The 13120-nt window shown below is 41.4% G+C and overlaps 1 protein-coding gene across 1 annotated transcript in view; it reads right to left on the reverse strand.

Moving 5' to 3' along the window:
* The window catches only part of RLF (RLF zinc finger), an 83066-nt gene extending 70340 nt beyond the window's left edge, over positions 1-12726 (reverse strand). Inside the window, exon 1 of the mRNA XM_027108972.1 lies at positions 12468-12726. Coding sequence (XP_026964773.1) covers positions 12468-12701 — 234 coding nt within the window. The 5' untranslated portion in view covers positions 12702-12726. The remainder of the gene's footprint in view (positions 1-12467) is intronic.
* Between the last annotated feature and the right edge of the window lie 394 nt (positions 12727-13120).

Below are 13120 nucleotides of genomic sequence, written 5' to 3' on the forward strand. Positions count from 1 at the left end.
AACAAAAAAAAAAAACAATATTCAGTATAGAAACAAAATAAGGAGACAGACACGCTGGGTACCTATCTGCTGCTACCAAAAACTATGCTACGGGTACTGTAATATTGTCCCATTTGATCCTCACAACAACCTACGGGGTAGCTTTCTATTACCCCCAATTTTATAGACAAGAATATAGACTCACGGCAAGGTTTAAGATCACAAAAGTGTTGGAATGAGGATTTAAACCGAAACCTCTTAACTTCAAACTTAAAATGTACTTTCTATTGTATATGTTCTCCATTTCATAAGGCAATAAAACGTAATATTGACGAAACATGATGTTTTACCCACATTTACTGTTAGAACTTCATTGGATAATTTGCTCTAGGTTTAACATTTTCATTTACCAAAATCAAGCTTTCATTATGAAGGAAAGAGTCAACTAAGGATAGTGAGCATAACAACTAATGTAAACAAATAATTTCAGCTCAAATTAGTAGAGCGGTTTCCACTGGGATGGGCACTTACCCTAAAGGTGTAAATGATAACCCATCAAGGGGCAGAAATATAATATTGAAACTTTTATTTAAATTAGTTTTAAAAGTCTCATCCCTTTTATACTTCTGTGTTTGCTTGTAATTTATATATTGGTACTGCATAAATAGAACATTTAAAATTTATTTATTTCAATAAGGATACACAAGGCAAATGTTTGGAGGTGACTCAGAAAATAATCCTTAGCAAATGTTTCCCAGTAGACTTATGTAGTTTTAGAGGAGAATCACACCTAAAAGGCCATCTCATTTAAGCAGCAATTTGAGGCCCCATAACAAACTGATTTGGTGCAAGGTAATACATCCATTCAGTGACACTTTATCTGAAAACATATAAAGATAACAACATAAGAAAGAGTTAGCTAATGTAATGCACTAGGGTCTTTCCATTTATTCAGCTATGACTCAGTCTTCCCAAAGATTCCCAAATCTCCCCAAAGTAGTAATGATCAATAAATGTTTGTTGGAAATAAGTACACTGACAAATCTCTCACAACAACAATCAATCACTAAATTGTATGATACATTCTGATGGCCTCAGGTTAGGCTGCAACTAACTCTCTGTAGTATGTTCTGCTTCTTGAGAACCTCAAAGCAGCATGGAATCTTAAGATTACAAGGTCACACTCGATCATTAGACACAACCAAATTTTAATGACTTTTAAATAATAACATTTTAAAACAGAAGTATGTTAAAAAAAAAAAAGGTAAAGACAAACCTCACAGGAAAAAAAAGTAAATATCTAATACACATGAAAAAATAACAAGGACTTCCCTGGTGGTCCAGTGGGTAAGACTCCGTGCTCCCAATGCAGGGGTCCAGGTTCAATTCCTGGTTGGGGAACTAGATCCCGCATATATGCCGCAACTACGTGTTCACATGCTGCAACTAAGAAGCACATATGCCGCAACTACGAAGCCAACATGCCACAACTAAAGATCCCGCATGCCACAACGAAGATCCCGTGTGCCACAACTAAGACCCGGCGCAGCCAAAATAAATGAATATATAAATTTTTTTAATGCTGTTAAAATACAAATTAATAGTGTGATAGCAATTATCTGCCACTATCAGATGGGCAAATATTAAAAAGTTTAGTAATACCAGGGTTGGCAAGGATATAGTGAAACAGGGACTCCATAACACTATTGGTGGAAGTACATACTCAACTTCTCGTAGGCCAGTATCTATCAAAATTTTAAAAAAACATTCTCTTTAGTCCAGTACTGTAATGTCAATGCCAGGAATTTATGCTATGGATATAAATAACTAATGCTTAATGTTTAAGGTTGTTCACTTCAACATTATTTGCGGTAACAACAAAAAAGAATACAAATTATTTAATTATGGTAATGTTCAACGTGTACTGATACAGAAAGTTGTCCTCAGTATATTAAATCAAAATGTAGGGACTTCCCTAGTGGTCCAGTGATAAAGAATCCGCCTTACAATCAAAGCAGGGGATGCGAGTTCTACCCCTAGTCAGGGAGCTAAGATCCCACACGCCGCGGGGCAACTAAGCCCGTGCGCCACAACTACCGAGCTCGTGTGCCTCAACTAGAGCCTGCGTGCTGCAAACTACAGAGCCCATGCGCCCTGGAGACTGCGCACCACAACTAGAGAAAAGAAAACCCACACACCACAACTAGAGAGAAGCTTGTGCACTACAACGAAGAGCCCATGCGCCGCAACAAAAGATCCCGCATGCCTCAAGGAAGATCCCAAGTGCTACAACTATGACCCGACGCAGCCAAAAATAAATTAAAAAAATAATAACTCTTTTCAAAAATTAATTAATTAAAATATAAATTGCAGAAGAGTGTGCATTTTAATTTTTAAGAACACATAAGACACCGTTAACTGCTGTGGGGAGTGACTGGAGGAACTGAAGGCAAGAAAGGGCTTCTACTTTTTCCTAAAACCTTTCTGTAGCTTCATACATTCTGCCTTGAGCATAGCTTTTACAGTTTTAAAAATTTTTAAATTAAGAGTGTTGAAGGTTTTGGGACTTCCCTGATGGCACAGTGGTTAAGAATCTGCCTGCCAGTGGGCTTCCCTGGTGGCGCAGTGGTTGAGAGTCCGCCTGCCGATGCAGGGGACGCGGGTTCGTGCCCCGGTCCAGGAAGATCCCACATGCCGCGGAGCAGCTTGGCCCGTGAGCCATGGCCGCTGAGCCTGCGCGTCCGGAGCCTGTGCTCTGCAACGGGAGAGGCCACAACAGTGAGAGGCCCACGTACCGCAAAAAAAAAAAAAGAATCTGCCTGCCAGTACACAGGACATAGGTTCAAGCCCTGGTCCGGGAAGATCCCACATGCTGCGGAACAACTAAGCGCATGTGCCACAACTACTGAGCCTGCGCTCTAGAGCCCATGAGCCACAACTACTGAAGCCTGCACACCTAGAGCCCATGCTCCACAGCAAGAGAAGCCACAACAATGAGAAGCCCGCGCACTGCAACGAAGAGCAGGCCCTGCTCACTGCAACTAGAGAAAGCCTGCACACAGCAGCGAAGACCCAACGCAGCCAAATAAATAAATAAATATAAATTAGGAAAAAAAAAAAGAGTGTTGAAGGTTTTGCTACTTGCATAATTTAAAATCAATGCAGTTTTGGACTTCCCTGGTGGCACAGTGGTTAAGAATCCGCCTGCCAATGCAGGGGACATGGGTTCAAGCCCTGATCCAGGAAGATCCCACATGTCGTGGAGAAACTAAGCCCGTGAGCCACAACTACTGAGCCTGAGCTCTAGAGCCCGCGAGCCACAACTACTGAAGCCCATGAACCTAGAGCCCACGCTCCACAACAAGAGAAGCCACCGCAATGAGAAGCCCACGCACAGCGATGAAGAGTAGCCCCCGCTCAGCCCCCGCTCACCGCAACTAGAGAAAGACCCGTGCACAGCAATAAAGACCCAACGCAGCCAAAAATAAATTAATTAAAAAATAAAAATAAAATCAATGCAGTTTTCAATGGAATACTATGCAGTTTTTTTTAATGTAGTTAATATGTGTGTGTTCCATGTGAAAAGATATCTACAATATATTAAATGAAATAAGCAAGTTTTAGTATATAAACTTGACAGTATTTTTCTAAAAATAATACATATCATATGGAAAAATTCTGTAAGTATACATTCCCAAACTGTTAACCTAAGAAAATGTAGTACTGAAGTATAGGGAGTATATGGTAGTTTTCATCTTAACTTTCTCTTCTTTTACATTATTCTAAGTTTTTACAATTAGAATGTGTTCATGAGTTGCTTGGGCAACTAAAAGTTTTAATATTTATATACACACATATACTATATGTGCTTTTCCAAAAATCAGAATAATACATCAAGTTATTAACAGTGAGGCTACATGGTACTTTCACTTTTTACTTTATGCATTTATACATCTTGTCTTAAGCTTCTAGAATGTGCATGTATCAGTTTGGAGTCACAAAAAACAAAAACTATATATAATTAGTTTTATTTCTTTAAGATACCTTATATATATATATATATATATATATATATAAAATTTTTTTTTGGCGGTACGCGGGCCACTCACTGTTGTGGCCTCTCCCGTTGTGGAGTACAGGCTCAGGACGCGCAGGCTCAGCAGCCATGGCTCACGGGCCTAGCCGCTCCGCGGCATGTGGGATCTTCCCAGACCGGGGCACGAACCCGTGTCCCCTGCATTGGCAGGCGGACTCTCAACCACTGTGCCACCAGGGAAGCCCAGGATACCTTATATATTTTAAACATACATATGGAAAAAAGAAAATGAAATCCCAAATGAAAATATGCCTGTTTTACACAACCATATATCATAAAAATACAATTCCCAAGCTAAGTCATTCATTCTATCATATCTGGTAATAATTCTTATAAGTGTCCATATTAGAAGGCATTACTGTACTGGCTTATGTGACACACTCAGGTTATTTCTTTGGGAGTAAAAATACAATGAGATCAAATGTCAGCACAATAAGCTACTAGATCCCCCCAAAAAAGAATAAGAAAAGTCCTCTAAAAAACACATTAGCGAAATCAGGCGCAGCACAAAAGTGAGGAGAAAAGACAAATACATCAGTAGTTTCCAAGCTTGCTATGTGCAGAAATATAGGCAAACCTAGATGAATAAATAAACTTGAACTCAAAATATGTCTGAAATGTAATTCATTCTCAACTTCCAAAAAATTATAATACATTAAAATATTTTTCATTTGGGACAATAAGTATAATCTAACACCTGCGAAAACTTTGGAGGGAAATTGGTTTTATAAAATGCTCACAGTCAGGACTTCCCTGGTGGCAGAGTGGTTAAGAATCCACCTGCCAATGCAGGAGACACGGGTTCAATCCCTGGTCAAGGAAGATCCCACATGCCACAGGGCAACTAAGCCTGTGCGTCACAACTACTGAGCCTGCACTCTAGAGCCCATGAGCCGCAACTACTGAGCCCGCGTGCCACAACTACTGAGCCCACGTGCCACAACTACTGAAGCCCACGTGCCTAGAGCCTGTGCTCCACAACAAGAGAAGCCACCGCAATGAGAAGCTCGCACACTGCAACAAAGAGTAGCCTCTGCTCGCCGCAACTAGAGAAAGTCCACGCGCAGCAACAAAGACCCAATGCAGCCAAAAAGGAAAAAAAAAAGCTCACAGTCATGTTTAGGCTAACAACAGGAAATCAAAACTCGGTGGTGTGCAGAAACATAAAGCAATCAACTCCTCACCACACTAATTTGCTTTACTATAATGAAAGTAAAGCATGTGATTTGGGGGCTGACATAAGGTTTAGAACATGGCAAAATGTTTCATTTATTTTTTTAAATTAATTTTTATTGGAGTATAGTTGCTTTACAATGTTGTGTTAGTTTCCACTGTACAGCAAAATGAATCAGCTATACATATACACATATCCCTTCTTTTTTGGATTTCCTTCCCATTTAGATCACCACAGTGCATTAAGTAGAGTTCCCTGGGCTATACAGTATGTTCTCATTAGTTATCTATTTTATACATGGTATAAATAGTGTATATGTGTCAATCCCAATCTCCCAAATGTTAAATGTTTTAGACACCTTAATTTTGGCAAATGTTGTACAATACTTAAATGTCTCTCTAGAAGAGTCACAATGTGTCATATTAAAAAAATGTTTAGGGACTGCTCTGGTGGCGCAGTGGTTGAGAGTCCGCCTGCTAATGCAGGGGACACGGGTTCGGTTCCTGGTCCGGGAAGATCCCACGTGCCGCGGAGCAGCTGGGCCCGTGCACCACAACTACTGAGCCTGCGCTCTAGAGCCCACGAGCCACGACTACTGAGCCCACTTGCCTGGAGCCCGTGCTCCGTAACGGGAGAAGCCACCGCACTGAGAGGCCCACACACTGCGGCAAAGACGCCACAGCTAGAGGGGGACTGTGCGCAGCAACAAGGATCCAAAGCAGCCAAAAATTAATTAATTAATTAAAAAACAACAACAACACTGGGCTTCCCTGGTGGCGCAATGGTTGAGAGTCCGCCTGCCGATGCAGGGGACACGGGTTCGTGCCCCGGTCCGGGAAGATCCCACATGCCGCGGAGCGCCTGGGCCCGTGAGCCATGGCCGCTGGGCCTGCGCGTCCGGAGCCTGTGCTCCGCAACGGGAGAGGCCACAACAGTGAGAGGCCCACGTACCGCAAAAACAAAACAAAACAAAACAGAACACAACAACAATAAAAAACGTTTATCCCAACATTTTCCCAACTTATATGAACAAATAATCCTTATTTCAAGAAGTGCTTATGCATACATATATTTCATGGAACAAAACATAATTTAGGAAATGCTGATATAAGAAAAACAGCATGGGCTCTGGAGTCAAAGACTTCGCCACAGCTGTGTGATCCTGGGAAAGTTTCATAATTTCCCTGGGTCTGTTTTCTACCGTAAAAGGAAAATACCACCACCTACCCAAGTGCCTGGCACATAAAAGATGCTCAATAAATTAAATATCCCTCTATTTTTTCATATGGTTTCTATGTTGCTTATGTCAGCAATGAAAGTTTTAGGAATCTATTTTTTATACCATCTTGCAATCTATGTTTGGGTTGTAAAGTATGATGTCAATCATATCCAAAATAAATGCTTCAATCTGGCTAAGAAAGTTTGCTGAAAAATTCATTACTTTAAATATTTGTGGAATATAAGCAACCAGGCGAAGTTCTTAGAAAATATAAATAAAATTAAAATGAGGTTCTACTCTTAGTTAATCAAGATACAAAGAACAATAAAACCTGATCCCTACTAGGAAGCAGCATAAACCTGCTGACAAGAAAAGTTCCTATTTCTTGATAAAGATAAGCTAAGTCTTGCTTGTTACTCTTAAGAAGTCTAGTCAGGGATTTATGGAAGGAAGGAGATAAAAGATCAATAAATACTGATTGAATAGCCATTAAGTGCCAGGGACTATCTAGGCACTGGGTAAACAATACAAACACCCTCATGATGCTTACATTCCAGGTGGGGATACAGACAAATACACATATCAGACAGAGTCAGTGATTAAAAGAAATATAAAGCAGTGTAAAGAAGATGGGGAAGTGCTGTTTTAGATAAGATAGTCAAAGAAGACCTCTGGGAGAGATGACAGATGTCTACAACTGAATGAAAACAAAGCACATTTTAGTTTGCCAATGCCTTTGCGGTCTTGAAATAAGCGGTGTGTTCTATCTAGACTTTTTAACTAACATTGTTCAGAAGAGCATGATCCACAGGTAGACACAGAAGTCACTAGGGACCACAGTACAAGAGACTGGGTGGTACCACAGTAAATAACAGCACCCAAAGTTCTCACTGCTTCACAGGTCACATTTATAATATGTTTTGGTTACGCACACTGAAAAGCTAGCTTTTGCTGTTATAACTGTCATTTAGTTCCTATTTAGACATCTCCCAGGAGAAGGCAGCACAAGAAGAAAAGCTAATGCATTTAATAAAAGCCCTTTAAAATAAATAATTGAAAAAGGTAAAAATAAATGAAAGAGGTAATGCTCAAGAGTCTTCACGGCCACCAACCTCAAGGAGTTAGGAAGACTGATCCTCCCTCTCTCAACATCTCCAAACTGTTGTCCTATTAGACTGGTAACTCTTCCTCAATACTATATAATGCCTCCTATTTTTTCCCTTCATCAACACTAGTCCTCAACCCACACATGTAAATGTGTATTTTATTATATTTATTATATTAATGTAAGCTAAGTTGACAAGTATTGTCTCTAAGAAAGGACCAAAATCTCCTATCCTGTTCCTTTACAGGAATTTCTTATGGTAGAACTGCCTTTTAACATACTAGATTTTACATTAGGTGTTTTTTTTGAAGTACTCATCTCTTGAGTATATCATGAAGTTCCTACAATATAATTCATTCAACAGATTAGTTTTGTGGGCCAGGCATTGTATTAATTGCTAGGTACCAGGTATACAACAAAGACTCGTTGGTTTACTAGTCAATAGAAGAGATAAACATGGACAAAAACATTGAGGTACCGTGCCGATGTACAAGGTGCTACTGGAGTCCATATTCTAAGTGAAAGAATCACCTCATTCTGTCTGCTGAAATCAGAAAATGCTCTAAAAAACTTATTATTTGAGTCACGTCTTAAAGGATAAATAAGCAGATGAGGAAGGGGTGACCCTGGGGTTAATCAAGTGGACTGAGAGATGAACACTGGGATGAAGGTAGACAAAAAAAAAAAAGTTGGGTGTAAGGGGTGGAGCAAGTCCAGATCCTAAAAGACTTTGCAGCCAGGCTGATAAGTGTGAATTTTATCTTGCCTTTGGGGAAAAAACCATTGAAGAATTTTAGGGAATAAAGTGACTAACAAGATTATGTTTATAATTTAAAAGGAACATCAAAATGCACTGCTGATAAGGCCAGTAAGAAGGCAAGAAAGATTAGTGAAGAGTTGCTGCAAAAGGACATTGTGAAGCCTGAACTAAGACGGTGACAGCAAGGAAAGGAGTTAAAACCATAGGTATGTGCAAAGTGTCAAAAGAACACAAACAACTAAGAGGAAATCTATCTAGTAAAATCAAAGAAAGCTTCACAGACAAGGTAACATTTGCACTGGGCCCTAGAGAAGGAAAACTTGTCATGCAGAAAATGAGAGAAAAGGATAGAACAGCACAATGAAAGGGAAAGACATAAAAATGCTTAATGAGCTGAGTTTTTGTTAAAGGAGTAATTCCATCCTTTTGTAGATCAGTCACTTGGGAAATATTTACTGAAAACCTAACGTGTCTTGGATCTTGAAGAATCCAATGAAAATTAAGGTCATCTTTTCCAAAATAATGCACCTGGAAATTCACAGGCAAAATTTTAATCATAGGAGTAACTGAGATCCCAGTTTGATCCATGAACTCCAAGTACTCCTGAATAAGTAACAGTAGAACTGGGGTGATGGGAAAGGCTAGGTAAGAGCTGAAAAGTAAGCTGGGGGCAAGACTGTTGACTTTTTATTCCAAGAAATCTGGATAACTCAGATAATTCTGGGGCCATTGTTTTTTACAGAGATTGTTTTATTTAGTCCACACAACAGTGTATTTACATAGAGAACAGTAAGTACTGTTATCATTCCATTTGCAAATGAGAAAACTAAGGTTTAAAGAAAATAACATGCGCCAAGGTTACACAGCTAGTTTAAATGGTAAAGCCAGTATGCCCATCTGATTTAGGCCCTTTGAACTCAATCACTAATCTAAGGGAAAATGAAATATTCAGTACTTACCTAATTTAACATTTAAAAATCTACAAAGTCACTGTTAGTTCCAGAACTCAAAGTGTCTCATAAACAAGGGTTACTCATAAAACTACTCTGCTTGATAGTCTCAAAGTATAATTTCAAGTTATTAATGAAGTCTACTTTAAAAAAGTGTTCAAAATTTGTGTTACAAATACAACAGCCAGTTGGAAAACTTCAGGAATCTGGGTTCCCAAAATATAGCAAGAATTTGAGAGGATATCATCAATTTTTCAGCAAAACAAAGAAAGACTGTTTTCTGGAGTTAATCTTATCCACACTGACTGACAATGTTTTCAGAAAAGGAACTGAGGGAAGGGGAAAACACACACACACACACACACACACACACACACACACACACACACACACACACCCCATAATCACTGAATACAAATTTTCACGAACTACAACCTCATCTAAATATCATTTTCTTAGTAACTATTACTTCTGAAGTTTCATTTTGATCATCTTCACAAACTTCTGAAAATTGAAAACATGCCCAGAATGAAACAAGCTTCTCTATCCTTTCATATGTTAGTTCATTTCTTGATTTGGTGCAATTCCAAAGACAGAGCCATTTCTTTTAAGTGCTGCAAGAGCTAGAGAGAATACGGTCCCAGCCTGTTGCAGGAGGGATCTACTTGGCACAGTATAAGTCCTTAAGACAATATCTCTAAAGTAAACACATGATGGAAATAATTTTGTGGCAGTTAAGCATCCCAGAGAGCACAGGTCAGGCCTTTATGATAATGTAATACAACTACATCTCTCTACACATTCATTAGGTGCTCCAGCAGAGCAGGCTCCTATCTCCAGCACTTAATGCAATGTCAGGCGCACACACACAATCAGTAGATGAATAAATTTTATTCTGCCTTTCAAATGTGAAACCAAAAGCTATTCAACCAAATTTGGATAGTGAAATTATTCCTACTTCATCATAAAATTTTAAAAAACTTTTCTGTATCTGGTAAGAAAGGACACTCTACTGATTTTATCTGGGCTATGGGGAAAATGTAACAAAAATATTGTGATAAATACTGTGAAGGGTTGAATATAAACTTTCTGTCTGCTGTTCGTATAAAGCACTACAAGATAAAGGTCAGAAAACAAAACAATCTCACAGTCATAGTTTGCCCCAGGTTATTAGCTAGTAAGTGGTAAAGTCATAATTAGGACCCAACTAACTCGCAATCCAATGTGCTTTCTATTACAACATACCGTCACAGATACTCCTTTTATTTTGTTAGTGCAAAACATTGTTTTGGGAAAACTTCAGGCCAAAAAAAAGAACTTCATAAGAAAGACAAATTACAAAAGTACTTCCTTTTTAAAATTCTTCTGTGCCCTCACATATCTAAGTATCACTAAGACTCAATACATTCAAATTCAGTTAAAATAAAGTCAGAGCTGCCAGCAGTAGGCATAAAGCAGAATATATATATATATATGTTATCCTCTGACAAGCTTCAATTTGATGGGTTATATCCATTCTTGCTATTCTTCTAGGAAGACAACGCAAGCTTAGGAGGCTTACCCCAAACCAACAGTTTTTCTGCTCTCCTCCTCACTAATCCGGGTCCAATTAGCTCCCTCTTCTCCCAAAGCACTGTTTTCCTTCTCATCTCTACCTTTGACTCTGGAATACCACCTCCTTCCCCAATATTCAAGACTCATTTTCATCCCTTCAGCCATAGGGCCTTCCCAGGCCACCCCATCTAAACTGGCCTCTCCCAGTATTTCTACAACGCCTCCTCTTCCATCATTACCAAAACTGCATTGACGATACTGTTATTTCTACTACCGCCTCCCAACCGTAAGCTCATCAAGGGTAAGTGCAGTCTTATTTACGTTTCCTCAGCACTTGGTAAAGTGTTTGGCACCATCCTATGGAGTCAGTAAAAGTTTGTAAAGTAAATATGTGTACTAAGAATGTTCACTGCTAGTGAAGAAGCAAAGAACACCTTAGTACTTCAGAGTTCAGGGAAAGGCTGACGGTTGTAGACATAAAAACTGGAGTGATACAACGTATGGAAAAGATTAGCAAGGACAAAACCCATTTAGAGATGAAGTGCTTCTGGCTCAGCAGAGAGGAGGGAGAAAGACATTCAATCAAGTCAATTTTTGATTCTTCTCCGGACCAACAGAGCAAATTGTCCCTCAAAATTATAACTGTGGAACACCGCAATTTATTCAGCACACTCAACTACTCATTAAGAGCCCAAGTGCCAACGATTATTTTGCATTTTCTAAGGTGCACCAGGTGAGAAGCAGAGGGGCGGCTCCAAAACCTGATTAGAACAAACAAGCAGACGTAGAAATAATAATGGCACATCTTTAAATTTATAAAGAAAAATCTCGGCGTGATCCTGGAAACGAAACTAAGCATACCAAGAAATATGTAATCATAGGTTTAGGACCTACTACGGCACAGAAATGGTCACAGAACTGCCAAAAGAGACCACACTCCTCATCTTTCCCAATCCTCTTCTACTCAAAGAGCCTAATAACCACTACAAGGATCACGAGCCTCATTTCTGGCAGCACAATTCTCAAAGGAATATAGAAGAGGCGAAAGAACAGCTTTGATGCCCCCCCCAAAAAAGGCAGCAAAAACCAAACAGCCAACCAGCTCCACAATCCTTAAGCAGAAAGCCCTAGACGTCTTTCAAAGCCAACTGTCATACCTTTTAGGGGCCCAGAAGACGTTGACTCCAAACATAAGTCTCTGGCCCCAACATATATCTCCGGATTATTTAGGAAAACCCAGGTTTTACAATTTGGAGATCTGCACTCTACTCAAAAAAGCATCTCCGGGAAGGAACGAGCGAGCAATCAATCCCTCAGGAGGCAATGGCGCTCCAACCACCAGCCAGGGGGACAGGCAACGACGACAGGGCACGGCCCTTCCAGGGAGCTGCCGGCGCCCTTCGGGCTCTCAGTCTAACCCAGCGCAACCCGCCCTGGCGGTGGCCGAAGTCGGGCAGTGGCTGAGGGGGGCCAGCGGTCGGGCTTCCGAACTGGGCCTTCCCGGCCCGGGGGCGCGGCAAGACATGGAGGTGGCGCCTTTCAGTCCGGCCCCGGCTGCAGCAACGGGTCCGGGGCCTCTTCCCCTGGCCTCCCCGCCCTGCCGCCCTCAGCCAGCCAGTCCGCCCCTCACCTGGCAGAAGCTCCGGCAGTAGTTCAAAGATGAGACCTCCGACACCTCCTGCTCCCTCAGCTCTGTCTCCAGCTGCCACAGACAAGGTCGCAGCCCTGAGGCTCCCGGCACCGGAGATGCAGGGCTATGACCCCGAGCCATGGACTCTGTCTCGGTTCCGTCTCCGGCTCCGACTCCCGCCGGAGCCTCAGCCCCAGCCCCGGCGACGGCGGCGTCTCCCTTTCCGTCCGCCATCTTCCCACGGCCCAGCAGCGCGTAGGCAACCAAGCCACGTGACTCAGACCTGGCCCCGCCCCCGGTCGACCGCGCTCTGTGACGCACCCCTGGGCGACTCTGGCGCCCGCTGGATTCCGTCACTCGAACTCGGGATGTTCCTCCCCTCTGCGGCCTCCCCGATAGCCGCCCGGGCAACGGCCTGGCAACAGCTGAGCAGTGGCTCCTGCCCACTGCAGTCCTTCCAGACCTTTTGGAGTCGTGGGGTCCCCGAGACGGACATACCTGTAGATATAATCTAGATATGGAGGAATGACATTTGAGCTGCGATCTGAAGAACGAGAGAGATGCAGCCCTGAGAAGAGCGATAAAGGAAAGCATCCCCAGTAGAAGAAAAATAAGCAAGCCAGTGGAGGTTGTGAGGCCGAAATGAAGACTAG

The sequence above is a fragment of the Aethalodelphis obliquidens genome, unplaced genomic scaffold, assembly GCF_003676395.1.
Source record: "Aethalodelphis obliquidens isolate GAN/ISIS:26980383/991018 unplaced genomic scaffold, ASM367639v1 scaffold9, whole genome shotgun sequence".
Lineage (NCBI taxonomy): Eukaryota > Metazoa > Chordata > Mammalia > Artiodactyla > Delphinidae > Aethalodelphis > Aethalodelphis obliquidens.